Raw genomic sequence first — 16,435 nt, forward strand, 5'->3', positions numbered from 1 at the left:
ATACATTAGCGAGTACAATCGTCCTTCGTTATCCGCGGAGGATTGGTTTGAGGGCCCACTGAGGATACCAAATTCTGAGGATGTTTGAGTCCCACCTTCGGCCCTCGATATCCGCGGATACAGTGGGCTGATTGTATAGCAGACTCCATTCCTGCACTCCAGTCCCACTTGCTTGTATATCCTGTCCGCTACAAGTCACTACGTCTCAGGTACACCGGTGGGGTGGGGTGAGGGTGCTTGGAGGTCCAGAGGCAGGAGAGTCACCTGGTAGCGTTGGGTCTCTCTGATTCTGACTCCATCCCTCAGCTTCTCTGGGGTACAGTGCTTGGACACAGGATTCCCTCCAGCTAAGGTCAGAGCTCTGATTAACTCTAGCTTTTCTCCCCACCCAAGGCAAGAGCCCATGGAATAAATACAGCAGGTTAGAAGGAGAGATAAGCTGCTTGAGGTTTATTCATAAAGTATAAGGATGCACTCACTGGGCTTGGCCTTTTTTTTTTTTTTTTAAACTCCTTTCCCTTCCTTTCCACCCAGCTGAGATTTTTGCTTGCTCTTCTCTGAGGGTCCTCAGCTGATTTTACCAGCCTGTCTGCAATCTGCTATAATGAGCCAAAGACCAGCACAGGCTTCCCTGGAAGCAAAGGTAGTTCACCTCAGAAGCCCTCAAGGATCCTACGGAGGCAAAAGACCCTGATCTGTTCAGTTCAGACCACTGTGGAGCAGAGAAACTGGTGTCCTTCCTGGAGCACCGCCTTCATCTCCTTGAACTGAGCCAACTGGCAGGCCTCATGCAGCCCCAGCCAGCGATAGGCCTGGTGCTCGTGGGAGAGACGGACCTCCACGTCGTAGTCCTTTACCTCCGCCAGCCAGTAGATGACGGTTTTAGGCTTCTCCCTGGCCACATAATTGAGCTCCCTTCTGAATCCCTCAATGATGGTCAGCTGGTCTGCTTCTATGCCTGCTTCCTCCTGAGCCTCCCGAAGGGCTGTTTCCAAGTCACTTTCTCCTGGTTCCACATGGCCTGGTTAGGAGAAAAGAAGAGGAGGTGGATATAATCTTCAACAAAGCTGGATTTTCCAGGTCAGATGATTTAAAGCTGGGGTCTCTGGTGACTTTTCTAGGTGTTGCTAAGCTTTGGCAATATTCTAACATGCCTAGGGATGGGGTACAGGGCAGGCAGTGTCTGGCTCTGTGGTGTCTGGGCAATCCCTCTTCCCCACCCCATCTTCTCTACAGAGAGTGAAACAAAACATATATTTGGCAAGTCTGGTCTAGAATACTGCCCTTCGATGGTGAGAGAGACAGCCTCCCTCAGACCTCTTCTTTATTTTTCTTTGGAGTTCTCTTCATCCCATATTCTCAGGGAGACCCTTCCCTGGGACACCTTAACGTGATTTTCCCAAAGAGGGGCAGTCCTTTCTTGCCAGGTGGGAGCTGGCTGAAGAGGGAGCACTTCACCTACAATGCACAGTGAAGACTTAACACCGTCTGCAGTTGGTCTCTGAAGTCCCAGGGCCAACAGTCTGTCTCCGAACCCTGCACCGAGGCACCGGCAGCAGCTGTTTCCAAGTAGCTATCAAGGCTCTTCCAAATTGTTTTCATCTTTCTAACTGAGCAAGGCCAGATTCCAGTTTCATAGGGAAAGTCCTGATGGGAACTTAGACTAAGGACAAGCTGAGAGCCAGTTCTAAGAAAATTAGTTGGCAAGGCCCAAACCCAATCAGACAACTGCCAAGAAACTGTTGTAAGAGAACTTGAAGCTCTGCAGACTGGGAGCAGCCCTCAGCTTTGCCTCAAGCCCTCCCTGCAAATTCTCAGCTTGCCCAGGGGGTGCCAAGAAGGCCTGAGAGGGGTCTGGCAGTCTCGGTCAACACATGGCTCCAGCAAGTTGCTGGGGGCCTCCTGGTTCAGGAGCTCACAGAGAGCAGGAATTCTTAGCTGTTCTCTTCTTAGTTCAAAGACAGGGCTACATCCTAGCCTCCTCCTTCCCAGGGGTCCTCAGCGCACTGCCCTGAGTCAGCTGCTGCTGCACAGCTCCCACAGAAAGCAGCCAGGAGCTCGGACCTAAAAGCCCATTTTCGTTCACGGCTGCTAGGGAATTTTCTCTGTATAGCACCTCGTATGGCCACGGACACAAAGACAGGTAGGTAATGCACCAGGGGAGGAAGGAGGGAGGGATGCTGGTGGTGAGACAGGTGGCGCTGATCCGGGATGCCCGACCTTCCCTCAGAACTGTGTGGGAGTCTCTGAGCACACCCTGCCCAGCAGCATCTATTCAGCACTCTGCCCATCGGTGTTAACAGGGTAACTTCTCCCCCAGGCCCAAGCAGGGGAAAATTCAGAGAGGTCCTTTGAAATCTTTCAGCGAGAGGGACCGTGCAGTGTGACTCTGGTGATCAGGAGGCAAGTGTGAATATTCCTATTCAGAGTATCTGTGACACTTCTCTTTTTTTTCACCTTGTTTCTCCTCAGTGAAACTTGAATGTGCAAATTTTATTTCCTATTCCCACTTCCTTGTTTTCTTCCAACCTTGGAGTCTTGTTCACCCCTCCCCGACCCCACTTGCTCCCTTCTGTCTGGGGGCTGTTCACTATGGGCTCCTGACCTGTAGCCCAGTAATAACTTGACCCCAAGGTCCCCAATTCCCAGCCCAGTGCCTCTTCCCCTACCCAGCCGTTCACCACAGAGGCTCTGGTGACTGATGCAAGAAAACCAGGTGTTATGACTTCCCTGGCAGTCCAGTGGTTAAGACGCCGTGCTTTCACTGCAGGGGGCACGGGTTCAATCCCTGGTCAGGAACTAAGATCCCACATGCTGCATGGCGCGGAGAAGAGGAAAAAAAAAAAGGAAAGAAAACCAGGTCTTGCTTCTGCCCTGGAATTCAGCCACAGAGTTCTATTTCCAGTTCTTCTCTGGCCTGGCATGGAGACTTTGTATGTAGAAAGGATCAAGAGCTCTTGCCCACCCCACCCCCTCCTGCTACACAATCACTGGGAAGCAAGCCTAGCAGGGTGCCTGGCAGGGTGGATTTCTGAACAGTGCTTGGCATTTCCCCAAAGCCCGCCCCTCTGGCCTCACACCTTTGGGAGGAGTCCAGTGATGAATGCCATCTGATGCCTGCAGCAGTAGAAACTCAATTGCAGTGCTGTCCATCTTGGGAATGAGACATCTTCGGAAGATGATCAAGCCACATGCTCTCAGGGCCATGGTCTATCTGAAGGCGTAACAAAAAAGATGTTCGAAGTTACACAAAACAGGAAGATCCATACTGGCGGGCAGCACTCTGGAGCTGCGGAGTAGCACAGACCAGCTAACAGTGACCTCATCACCTATAGACAAAGGCAGCACGCTGAGAACCAGCGGGGGGAAACCAGGAGCCAGAGACAGGCCTTTGTGTGTAACTGCAGGACCTTGGTCCCTACCTGTTAGTGTAGCTCTATCCCAATTCCTCTAGGTCTCCCAGCTAAAACAGGGCTGGCATGTGTATGTAGAGACTGGAGATCCTCAGAAGCAACCCCACTGAAACGGGGAATGGGAGAGATGCAGTACAATATTATCATCAAATTCACAATCCCATTTCCCTCAGCCTCCAACCTGAGTCTCTGGAGCAAAGAGACCCCAACAATGTGGTTTCTGATGGCTCAGAGGGGTCACTTAGAAAGGGTAGCTTAGTGTACTAAAAATTTATTATTGATTTTTTTTCAATCTTTTATCCGTTTTGGAATGTTATACATTCACATGGTTCAAAACTCAAAATATAAAGGGGAACACATGGTAGAAAGTCTCTTTCCTACCCCATCAGCAGTGAACTGGCAGAGTAGTCAAGAGTGTGAACCTGGAGCCTGGGTTCAAGTTCTGGCTCTGCCACTTATTCACTGTGTGATTAGCTCCTAAGCCTGTTTCCACAGCTGTAAGACAGGATAGTAATAGCTCTACTCTAAAGAGCTGCTATGAGGATTACATGACTTAACTTTTGTAAAGTGCTTTAGAACAGTGCTTGGAATGTAATCTCAATACATTTCATTATGCACAGAAAAATGTCTGAAGGATACACATCATTAATCCTGTTTTCTGGGGGGATGAGATTATGGGGAGACTTCCATTTTCTGCTCCATATATATCTGTATTATTTGAAAATTTACAGAGAACATTTATTATTTTTATAATCAGAAATACAGTGAAGACAGACTTTTTTAGTCTTTTCCATTTAGCCTTTTTTCCATTTCAGAAAAAAATGTCAACAACAACAAAAGACAGGAAGGGAGTAGGAATATCTGCAGAAGTGAAAAAAGAATTCGTCATCTGAAGGAGGACATGTAATCAAAGTAACAAAAAATATGGAAGATCCTTTATGTGAAGCCCTGCAAAAGAAAAACTTGTACCATTTGTTCACTCGACAAATATTTATTGAGTACCTACTATGTACCAAGTACTGTGCTTGGCTTTTGCCCTCACAAGAATATAGAATATAGTTTATATTCTAGTGGAAGAGGCAGACTTTAATCAAATAGTTAAGCAAATTTACAAATAATTGCCAATAAGATATGTGCTCCAAAGGGGAAATGTGTGATTGGTAACTTAACCCTGACTGAGGGATCAAGGAATGCTTCCTGGAAGAAGGGATGTTTGAGCAGAGGAGTAAAGGATGAGTAGAAGGTAAGCTGTCAAAGGGAAAGAAGAGTAAAGGATGAGTAGAAGGTAAGCTGTCAAAGGGAAAGAGGAGAGAAGATGTGTTCCAGGTAGAGGGAACAGCATGGGCAAAGGTTCCAAGGTGAGACAGCAGAACTGAAAGAAAACCAGGTGTCTCAAATGCAGCGGAGGCCTGAGAGAGTGGCCCAGGCAGGGAGAGGCCCGAGTCGGAGGGTCTCATCTCCAAGATTCCAGGGCCAAAGAAGGAGCTGGTGCTCATAGGTGGCAGAGCTGATGCTAAAAGGGTGGCGGGAGTAGACGCTGATGGTCTCCATGGCCCCCTTGTTGGTGCTCAATCAAGATGAGCTTGCATTTGTCAAAGGCATAAAAATCAGACCCAAGTCACAACCTGTTCCAGGGCAGTTCTCAGGGCTACCAACAGATGGTAACGTTACTCTAGAGAACAGTGGTTCCTTACTCAAAAAACCAAGCACACCCAACACTGTGACCTTTCCAAACCTTTCTATACCTGTAATGAGAGTTTTTAAGGATTGGAAATAATCTCAAAATGGGTTTTTGAAATGGTCTGTGCTCTCATTTACTGTTGGTGGGAGATAAAATTAGCATATCCCCTTAGGAGGACAATTTGGTAATAATTATCAAAACATAAAATGCACATTCCCTTAGACCCAGGAATTCCAATTCTAGGCATACTGACATATACAAATACATGTTTAAGATATACACACACACAAAAAAGAGAGAAAAAGGGCAGAAACAAATATCCATCAATATGGGAATGGTTAAATAAGTACAGTATTTCATCTATATGATGGAAGATTATGAGGCCTTTAAAAAAATGAGGTAGAGTCAAATGTGCTGCTTGTAAAAAGATTTTCAGTGGAAAAAGAATGGCTCATAACTATGTAAAGTATGGTTCTTTTTGAGTTTAAAATTCATATGTAAACTGGTATCAGGCTTTTACTAAATATGGTGTTCTGTTTCCCTGGTCTCCCCATTTATGCTGAGAACGTTCCTTATTCTGGAAGCCAGAAGGAACCCTGTCACCAAAGAACTCGTGAAGCAAGATTTCAAATGACTGGTTCCAGGTTTAGGCTGAAACAGGTACCTGATCCCATGCTTTCCTATCAAGATGCTCAGAAAAGTATTAGCAAGTTATAGGTATAGGGCATCTTGCCCCTGCTTCGAGTGGAGTCCCATGGAATGGATGTTGGAACCCCTCAATAAGCTTAGGGATCCCAGACTAGTGGGCACAGTGTCCTCCCTCCACACCACTGCTATCGCCAATACAGCATGAGGAAACAAAGTTGCTGCATGGGAGGGTGGGCCAAGAAAGACAGGCCTGGGGTGGCCATGTGGAACTACTGGGGAGAGGGGAGCAGGCCAATATTTTCCTATGGGGAGGAGGCTTAGGTTACTGACAGGGGTGCACCCAGCAAAAATGTATCTCAGTAGATACCAGTATTCAGCAGTGACCACATCTAAGAAGCAGACTGACCAACGGTTCATCTTGATGCAACAAGAAGAGCTAGGATCAGATGGATGCTCACTTTCTCTCTATGCTCTGCACCCACAGAGAGGACAGAAAGGCAGAACTCCTATTTGCCCTTCAATTGCTTGGCTTGAGCCAGCTGTCCTCTAGAATTTCTCCTTCCTTCCCCATCCATTTAACCACCTCCTCATCCTTTCAGCAACAACTCAGATGTCACCTCTCCTGTGAAGCCTTCTGGCTTCTAATCATTCCATCTTCTGGGCCTTTAACATGGCTTGAATAATCTTCTACTGTAGGGTTTGATAAGAGAAACAGAACACTATGAGCAACAGTAAAGTAAGAATTTAGTATAGGGATTAGACCTTGTCCAATTAGGAAGTTGATGGAGAAATCCACACAACTCTGTCACTTCTGCATCTGGTGTTAGGCCTGAAGTCTCTGTAAGTCTGGGAGGCCAGCGGTTGGGAAGGAAAGCTGGCTGTGGAGGAGAGAAAGAACTGGAACCTGTGAGAACAAATCGACTTCTGTTCACTGTCTCCAAGCTCACTGGCTCCAGTGAGTTGCAGGAGAAGCAAGGGCCCTTTGCCACAGAGCTGAACGTACCTCTAGCCTAGGACTCTCAGAGCAGCTGAAGGAGGAGATTCAGCAGGAGTTGGGGGGCTGCAGGCCTGGGTGCTGTCCTGCACAACCAAGGTGAGCCAGCAGGTCAGGGTCAAAAGGTATGCACTGCCACCATGCCCGGTGCTCTTCACAGTGTACCGGCTGCTACTTCACTTCAGTTTTCCAAATCTTGCACAAAATTTTCTTGAGGTCAACCCCAACTGGAACCATACAGGAAGGGAATCCTGGGAAACTCGGTTCCAGCTCCGCTAAGTGGACACAGTACAAAGCCACCACCTCTGTACCTCTGGCAGGGAAGAGCCAGACTATGAGCTGTCTCCTGGGACCCAGCACAGCAGCTCTCAACAGATGTTCATTGACTCAACAGAACTGTCTCCCCACCTCCCACTCAAACAAATGTTCAGGGTACGTTCTGGGACTTTGGGAAATAGCCCAGTGTTTTCCTGAGGAGTGCCATTTACATAAAAGTCAATGGAGCTATTGTTGGAGTCTTTCTGTTTTTCTGGAGACCACAGAGCTGAAACTGTCCTGGGGTTTGAAAGTAGCCAGATTTCTCTCTCTCTCCCTCACACACACACACACACACACACACACACACACACACACGTTCTGGCACGCACAAACTCTGAGTGGATTCAAACCTCAGGGGTTAAAGAACACAGCGTCTAATATGCAAAGATGCCTGCAGCCAGGATTGCGGAGGTGAGAACTCCAGGCTGACAGCAGGCAATTCACACTTCAGAAAAGTGGCAAAGTGCCTTAGGTGGTTAAAAAAACCTGAACAAAAAAACCCTCAATGTCATCAGAAGGTTCCAGAAGCTAACGAAAAATACTCTTGGCTCTCTCTATAGATACAATTCCCTCACAGCCTAAGAGGTTCAGGACTTAGGTGCCAAAAAATAATTCACAGATAAATGGCTATACTGATGTGCTGTGTTCCAATATTTTCATCAAATTAATCAGAGTGCTACTGTAAGCATAGTTCAACCCCCAAAGCCCTCATAAATGTACCTTTACAGACAGAAAGAGCTCTCCAAATCCTACCCCCCGACTTGCTCCTCCTAGTGTAAAATCCCTCTAGCAGAAACAGTATTTCATCCCACCATGTTATCAATTAAGCATCTACCCTGTGCAAGGTTCTTCACGTGTATCTTTTCTAATGCTCAAGACAACTCTTCACAATAAGCATTATTATCTCCAGTTTACCATGTGGAAACTGAGATTCAGAAAGTTTAAAATACTTGCCCAAAGGCATAGCTGGTCTGTGAATGCTGAGATTTGAATTCAAGTAAGTCTAACTCCAAAATCTGTATTTTTTCCCCTTTATACTGCTTTGCTTACTGTGAAAGAGCAGGACTTAGGGCACAAGTGGCCCTGAGAGAGGACACGAAAATGATTTATAAAATCATTTCCAGTTCCAGAATTCCCACCCTTTGATCTATATTCATATGGAGGATTTTAAAGTTGTCTAACTGGACTCCTTTGCACAGAAGAGGTTTTAGTTGGAGGGTGGTATAGATGAAGGTCTTGGTACCCAAAGACAACCCTGGAGGGGTAAAGTGTAGTCTGAGGCCCCTAAACTTTGTGTCTCTGAAAGGAGTGGACAGAAATGAGGCTCCCATCTTTGAATAAAGCTCTCTCTTATAACAACAGCAAAAACATAAAACTAAAAAGAAAGAAAGAAAAAAGCTCCCAACTACCATAAATTGAATAAATTGACAAAGAAAATGTTCCCTCAACTGCACCTTTCCCTGGACATCTGCCACTCTCTTTTCTCAGAGACCAAGCTGCTGAGTCATCTTGCTATCTTTGCTATTTGGCTGAGGGAGGAAACAGGAGATTTCACCTGTAATGACATGAATATTGGCTTCTAGGATGAAGCCAAGTCAGACAAGGTTGGGACAAAAATCATTTCTAGTGAAGGAGATCTGTTAAATGGCCTATTAGTGCCATCTGCTGTACAATTCTGGAAAGCCAACATGGGGAATTCTAATACTAGAGCCTGAAAGGATTCATTCGCTCATCTAATGTCTGTTGAGTATGTCCCATGCGACAGGCAGTGGTAACAGGATTGAAGAGTAGATGGGAAGCTGAATGCTAGTGAAAGTGGAAGATGCTTAAACAGACAAGTTACCAAATGTGTTTTTTGCATCACAAGGGTATGTGTAAGATGTAAATGTAGCAAAGAAGGGGTGATATCTTTAGGTCAAGGGGTACGCCATAAGGATTTTGAGGGATGACTAGGAGTTAACCAAGCAGAATAAAGGTGGCAAGGGGCACTCCAGGCCAAGGGAGGAGTGTGAGCAAAGACCCTCAAGCACAAGATGACATGCCATTGATAAAACTTAGTTTCTATCCCATAGGCAATGAGGAGCCTTGGACTGGTTTTGGACATGGCTGTAATATGGTTAGGTTGACATTTTACAGAGACATTCTGACAGCAATGAAAGTGGAGAAAGAATTAGAAGGTAAGGAGGCCAACCAGGTACAAGCCTGTTGCAAACAGTCCAGATGACAAATGATACAGAGTCAAATTAAGGCAGACACAGTGAGAAAGGAGAGGAAGGGATGAATTTGAGAGGTCTCAAAGAGAAAATCAACACTATTTGCTGTTTCACTGTCCAAGGGAGAGGGAAAGGGAGAGGTATTTGGTTTGAGCGACTAGGTAGAAGTAGGAGTAGAATGTACACAAATGATTCCTGTTTGGGACAAGTTGAATTTGAAGTGCGATAGACTACCCACAAAGTAAATGGACACATGCGTCTAGAGTTCAGTGATCACCTCATCCCATCTCTTCATTTCCCAAGGCTGAAATTTCCTGTTAGAGAAAGATTTTGCTTCCACTGTACGTATCTCTGCAGCCCACCTCCCTCCATTTGGGTAAAGCTGCTTGTACATCTGGTATTCCAAGTATTTTCATCCTCTTTCAGTCAGAAACAGCACGGCACAACACAGAAAAGCATGGCTGGCTTCACAGTGAGACTTAGCTCCCTAATTTAACAGTGTCTTACTTTGAGCAAAATACTTAACTATTCTAGGCCTCATTTTCCTCATCTTACAAACAAGGAAACAACAACCTACTATTCACGGTTGCTGTAGAGTTTAAAATAAATAATGTATATGTAGGGTCTGACATAGACGTACTGAATATACGAGTCACGCTTACCCCTGTTATCATACAAGATTATCAGAAAGCTTCTCTATGTTATGTTTTAAGGGCATGCTCTTAGCTTTTATTGACAGTTGAATCAAGAAATGGCTTTTCACATTTTCTGCAAAACTACCGGTGATCACACCATGTATATCCCTGATGGCCCCACAAGATAAATTCCTCTTGATATAGCTACTAGGAAGAAATTCCACTCTTTTGAAGAATGTATTGCTTCCTGAATTATTAGTTATTTAACTGACAAGTTTTGAACTAAATTGGGTACTCAGTTACAGTACATCTGCTGGCTCCATTGGCTAGTATATTTACTTGTTTCTATTATGAAGATAATAGCTATCATTTTGGGAAGAGTTACTATTTGTCAGGCATTGTGCCAAGTGCTTTACCTTTGTTATTTCACTTAATCTTCACAACAACCCCACGAGGCACTACTGACAGTTTTCAGAAGAGGAAAAAGGAAATTACAGCTCAGACATGTGTCTGAGTAGTGACTCAAAAGCAGATCTGCCTGTCTCCCAACATCACTGCTCTCAGCCTCGACTCTACATTAGCTACATTTGCCTATTTGATTGCATTCAGTTTATTTTAATTTGTCATTCATATATTTTCCCCTTAGGAGATATAATAAATACATAAGGTCCAAACCAAGCTACAACAAGGAAAAAGGAAGTTATTTTTTTAGGTAGTGGGACTCTCGTGTGACTTTCTTTACTTCTGCTATAATTGCCACGATATTATCCATTCAATAAATGAAGCTATTAGAAAATATAAAACCTCTTTTGGAAAGTAGGCAGGGCTTAAAAGGTAACAACAATGTTAAAACTGAGGCCCAAGGAGGGGAAGGAATGGACCTCGGGTCGCTGGGCCCTACACCCGGAACTCTGGGCTTCCGACGACCCACCCGATCACCACTTGCATGAGGGCAAGCAAAGCTCGCGGGGCCACTGATCCCTTCTCCCTACGCACACAGAAAAACTGAGGTCCTGCGAGCGTCTGGGGCCTGACCTAACCACGCCCCACTGCCAGCTTGGAGGAAGGAACGTCCACCTCTGACCCTACAGCGACGTGAGATTAGTCAGCTGCAAACTCCCATTATCTCCGAGCCTCAGTTCCGCCGCGGAGAACTAAAGCCAGTGGTCCCTCCCTCAGATTTACTCACCTTCAGAAGTGGAAGCAGGCAGGAGGCGGGCCTTGAACGGAGACCTGGGGTACGTCGACCAATCCGGAGAGCTCCATTGCGCTTTGGGCGACCAGCAGCTCCGGGCGTTAGGATTCTGGACCCGCCTCAAAGGTGAGGTTCTCTCGCTTAGAACATCGCGAGATCTTCACTTAAGTGGAGTAATTGGTTGAAAGACAGAAAGACTGAAATTGAGAGATACGCCCACCGTTTCATTAGTTCCCTGATTGGTCTTCTAGAAGAGAAGGCGGCTCACGTCCACGAGTTCCCTGGATGCCCATTGGTGAACGGTGCTGGACTGCCAGCGCGCTGGCGTCGGCGCGGGCGTTCGAACCGGCGCTTGGCGGCGTTACCATGGGGGTGCGGCCTGGCGGCAGGCTCAAGCTAATGAGCTGACAGCACGCCTCGGTCGCCCGCCTTGGGGCTCTTTGCTGTCAGCTTTTTCTCCTGTCTTCAGACAGGGTTGATCGAGGAGGAATTTGGAAGCCTCCGAGGTGAGAAATGGCGGGGGAGAACCGGGGCGGGGTGGGCTGCTCGGGAGCCTTGCTGCCTGCCCCGCGGGAGAGGGTGCGCAGGGCGCCCGCCAAGCGCGTGAGGAGGCGGGCAGTTGGGAGGGAACCGGGAGTTGACCTCTCCCGATGGTCCGAACGTTCACCCACTGGCCTACCCTCTCCCTCACTTCTCCCGTGAAACCTTTTCTGAGTCTCGAAGTCCTCTTTACCCCTTTGAACCTATAGCCCTGACTGGAACCTCTCTTAGAGAGCTTCTGTTCCTCCTTGGGTCCTTCCGTGAACCCCATTCTCTTCCCTTCTACCATATAATTCTGAGGTCTTTGAGGCAAGGCAAGCATCTTTCACAATGTTTTACACATAGTAGATTTTTCAGGAAATATTTGTTGAGTTGAATTTAATTCACCACAAATAAATTGGATTCCCCTCTATGCCCTGCCCCTTTTTCCCTCCCATACAGAGATTATTTTTTATCTTTATGGGGGAAGGGGGAGGGCATCCTGATCTCATATGCAAAAGGACCTGAAAGTTTACGGTTGGGCTTTCCACTCTTCGTGAAAGGGAAAACTTTTGGATTGCTTACTACAACTCTTCCCGCATTGTGGCTTTTAGTCTGGGTCTCCCAGTGTTTTTATTAGACTCCCGGTTGGTCTTTGCTTAAAACAAACCATTCTGTTGTTGCTGTATGCCAAAAGACTTGATCTCAGTTTCTTAATGACCCACAGCTGTTGTCACATTTTAAGTGTTTTCTCTTTTGTATTTCTGTTCTGCTTGTGGTCTCTGTACTTCGGCACATATAACAGCTGCTCCGGTAGCCTATCCATTTATCAGGTGTCCGTGATAGAACTGCATTACCAAGACTGTTGTTTCGTTGTTAACTCCTAAGGCTATATATTCCCAATATGCTTTGTTGATTCTTATATCAAAATCATAGCTCAATGATGACTTTAATGAAAGGATTGAAAAAAGTCAGGTATAGCAGCTCTGTTCTTATTACCTTCTTATAAAAGTTTGAGCATAACCTTATAGCTAAACTTTAGACCTGTGGCATGTAATGGAACCCGGACTGGGGATTCAGGGTTTGGTCTTGGCTCTGTCTCTCTCACTGTGGCTGGCTTTGCAGGTCATTTAGCCCTTTTAGATTTCACGTTTTCCATGTGGAAAATCAAATGTTTGAATTAGATTAGAAGTCATGTGGCTCTATTATCAATTTAGTCAAGCGGTTGATGCCAGGTAGACATCATGCACTCAGCCTTCCAAAGACCATATAGCTGGAAGTAATAGCTACCATTATTGAGCATCTACCCTGTGCAAAGCACTATATCATATCAAGGGCTTTACATAAATATTACATTTTTCTTAGCATAATACATTAATCTACTGCCCACATAACATTTCATTAAAAACTGTTGGTTTATGTTGTTAATGAAAATCTTTAGCTATAGTATGTCCTTGGGGGCAAACTAGGGCACGATTCTCTCATCTTCCAGTTTAGGAGGAACAGCAGTTTCTTCCTCTGGGCTGCAGTTTTGTTTGTAAAGTGAGGGGTTGATTGAACCACTCTTCTCAGATCCCTTCAGTTTAATTGATGAATTAATCCAGTTTCCTGCGCTGGCTCAGCAAACCTATTCATAATTTGTTCAGAGTAGGTCCTCAACAGATTTTGTTAAATGAGTAATAGAGTTCTACTTCTTGTACTTCGAGTGTTGTGGTCATTGTATACTTTCCGAGATATTGTCTCAAGGATTTTGATGTTCATATCCTATTAAACAAGAAGACTTTTCCATAGGCATAAACTAATAGGTACCATTCGTACTTGAAAAATTCAGTTTTCCACAAGTATTTCTTTTTCCTGTGTAGGGAAAAACCAAATATGTGGGGTCCCCACAATTCTCTGTGACACCAGCTGGGTGTCCTACCGTTTAACTCAATCTAACAGTTTACCTGGAGATAGTGTCAGGTCCCAGAGGTTAAGGGCTTAGTCCCACAAGACTGCTCCCATACCACTTCAGATGCCAATCACAAGTAGTTAGGTCCCCAGATACCCATAACTTCTCTCAGATTTGGCTACAAATTGGAGGTTCCCACGTCCCCCTCCTCAGGTTTGATTAATTTGCTACAGCAGCTCCCAGAACTCAGAGAAACAGGTTTATCACCATCAGAAGTTATCTTGCTTATTTGATTATTATCTCCTTCCATTAGAATAATAGCACCTTGAGGGCAGTCACCTTATCTGTTTTGTTCCTCAATGTCTAGAAAGGGCCCAGCTCATAAAAGTCCCTCAAGCTATTTCTTGAATGACTGGATGAAAGGTTTTTGTTGTAACTGTGACCATAGCTGTGCCCATAGCAATTCGTTTGAGTGATAGAAACTTCCTTCATTTTTTTGCTCAGGGGCAGTGAGTCAGGGCACCACCAACTCTGCTTTAGTTTTCTTGAGTAATCAAACTACCCTGATACAAAAGTTTCTATCACCTATGACTGCAAATGGTATCAAATGCTTTTGTATAGTTCTAAAAATAGTGTAGGGATATTTATTCGTTAAATAATTATGGAATGTTTATTATTCCCAGACATTGTTTTAGATTCCAGGGATAAAAAGATCAATAAGACACATTCCTTGACCACAAGATCATATTCTAATGGAGGAAATAGACCTACTCATAGATAATTATTACAGAATGTAACTGCAATGATAGAGATATGCAAAAGGCATGATATGAACATAGAAGGGAAATCCAGCCACATCTGGGGAGACCAGAAAAGAACTCATTTGTGTTTTAATCAATGGGTAAGAGGTAGACAGGTAAAGTGAGGTTTGATGAGAGTTGGAGGAGACCATTTAAGAGCACAATGTGAATAAATGCACAGAGATAACAAGCTGACTAAACTGAAGAGTAGGTGGGAGAGAGAGGAATGGGCTAGACTGTAGAAGGCTTTGTAGGACATGCTAAGGATCTTGGATTTTGTCCTTTAGATAGGTGACAGGATGCCACTGAAAGGTTTTAAATAAGAGAGCAGCATGGTCATAACTGTGCTTTCAAAACAATGACCTGGTTCTGTAGTGTGGAGGATGGTTTGGAGGGGGCAAAACTGGAGGCAGGGAGAACGGTTAAGAGACATGTAATGATCTAGGTGAACCACCATCTGAGGCGGAACCACCAGGGCTGTGGTAGTAGGAATGAGGATAGCAAAGAGGAAATCTGACAGATATTTAGGAGATTAAATTGACTGGACCTGTTGATCAGATTTGGGATTAAAGGAGAAGGAGGAGTCTAAGGATGCTTCCCAGTTTAGCTCTGAGTGACTGGGTAGATGGTATTTTGTCACTTACCCTACCTCAGCCCTCACTTCCCCAAGGAACAAAGAGATGGAGGAACAGATTTTGTGGGGAGTTAATGAGTTTGGTCATTGACAAGTAGTTCAGATGCTCAATCATGGGGACATTTTGATAGTGATACCTGCATGTTTTTGCTGCAAGACAACTGTAAGATTGTTAGTTTTATTGTGAAGTGAACTAAAGTTACACTGAAATTCTGAAAGTACTCAGTTAATAACATTGCACAATATCCAGGCCAAAAAGACTAGTTGAGATTTCACAAGCAGTGAGGAGCAGTACTGTGTCTCTTATAGTCTTTTTTTTTTTTTTTTTTTTTTTTTTTTTTGCGGTACGCGGACCTTTCCCTGTTGTGGCCTCTCCTGTTGTGGAGCACAGGCTCTGGACGCGCAGGCTCAGCGGCCATGGCTCACGGGCCCAGCCGCTCCGCGGCATGTGGGATCTTCCCGGTCCAGGGCACGAACCCGTGTCCCCTGCATCAGCAGGCGGACTCTCATCCACTGCGCCACCAGGGAAGCCCTCTTATAATCTTTTAAGTTACCTGCTTATGCTGAGATTTGATTGGTTAAAACTAGTGGCATAGAATTATGTAGCCAACAAATAGATATCTAATCACTTTCAAAAACAAATTCATGTAGTTTTTAATAAATTATGCCTTTGTTTCTTCATTTGTATAAAGTGAGGTGATGACAACGTCCATCTCTCACAAAAAGTCTTGGAAGATTAATCAGGTAGCATAATTAATTATGTATTAATAATTTAGATCCCAGTGAATGGAATTGTTGTTTTAATCGTTCTTTGCTTTCTTAGCATCACTCCTTTAGAAATAATTTCTGGTGCCATTGTGGCAACGGTTCCCAAGAGGATGTAACCCTGAGTAAAAGCATCTCTGTCATCTTAATAATTTATAAAAACTGATTGTAATCGTTATTTTTCCAATTAAACATGTGATGTATTTTGTTGAAAGTATTTTATAACTGCAAAATGGCAAAAAATCTGAAAATGACAACTTCTGCAATTGGATTAGACCAAGATTTAAAAAATAAAACACTGAGTTTAAACCCAATATTGGTTACCACCTGTTCCTGGGAATTCTTTCAAAATTAAACCTCTATATTTAGAGAGGTAATACTTGAACTGTTTTAAGATAACTGGGTTCAACAATTTTGTTATGCTTATTTTTAGGTGATTGCTCCCGTGTTTTGCACCAGACTTAGAAATTTTTAAATGTCATAGTGGGGCTCTTGAAAGGAATTGCAGTAATTGCAAAGCATTAGCTACTTAACCATAAACAAAGGTGAAGCTTGTTTTTCAGTTACAAAAAGAAACAATCTTTCAAAAACTACTTTTGGGTATAACTCACATGATTTGTATCCCCAAATTCACATCCAGCCTTAAGAATTACATTAGGTATCATATATTCTCATTCTTTGCAGCTGTCGTTTTAAGCAGCTGTCTAGTATCCCTTGTCTTCTTTTAAG

At 44.5% G+C, this 16,435-nt stretch overlaps 2 protein-coding genes across 4 annotated transcripts in view; one reads left to right on the forward strand and one right to left on the reverse strand.

Moving 5' to 3' along the window:
• Positions 1-435: 435 nt before the first annotated feature.
• Positions 436-11,291, reverse strand: NUDT2 (nudix hydrolase 2). Of its 3 annotated transcripts, none has more exons than XM_089913101.1 (4): positions 11,092-11,291; positions 3,423-3,519; positions 3,081-3,214; positions 436-1,021 (listed from the first exon to the last, which is right to left on the reverse strand). In XM_089913101.1, exons 3-4 carry the CDS (start codon positions 3,205-3,207, stop codon positions 705-707), a joined length of 444 nt encoding a protein of 147 aa, XP_089769227.1. In that variant the 5' UTR covers positions 3,208-3,214; positions 3,423-3,519; positions 11,092-11,291; the 3' UTR covers positions 436-704. The 3 variants fall into 3 exon arrangements, with proteins under 3 accessions (XP_089769227.1, XP_089769226.1, XP_022407362.1); XM_089913100.1 differs by lacking the exon at positions 3,423-3,519 and adding an exon at positions 6,746-6,963; XM_022551654.3 differs by lacking the exon at positions 3,423-3,519 and having other exon boundaries at positions 11,092-11,283.
• KIF24 (kinesin family member 24) overlaps positions 10,619-16,435 on the forward strand; it is a 61,177-nt gene continuing 55,360 nt past the window's right edge. Inside the window, exon 1 of the mRNA XM_022551547.3 lies at positions 10,619-11,603. The gene's annotated coding sequence lies outside the window, so the exon portion shown is untranslated. The remainder of the gene's footprint in view (positions 11,604-16,435) is intronic.

Source organism: Delphinapterus leucas, chromosome 6 (assembly GCF_059928025.1).
Source record: "Delphinapterus leucas isolate spDelLeu-1000000601 "Yukka" chromosome 6, BTC_Dleu_Yukka2, whole genome shotgun sequence".
Taxonomy (NCBI): domain Eukaryota; kingdom Metazoa; phylum Chordata; class Mammalia; order Artiodactyla; family Monodontidae; genus Delphinapterus; species Delphinapterus leucas.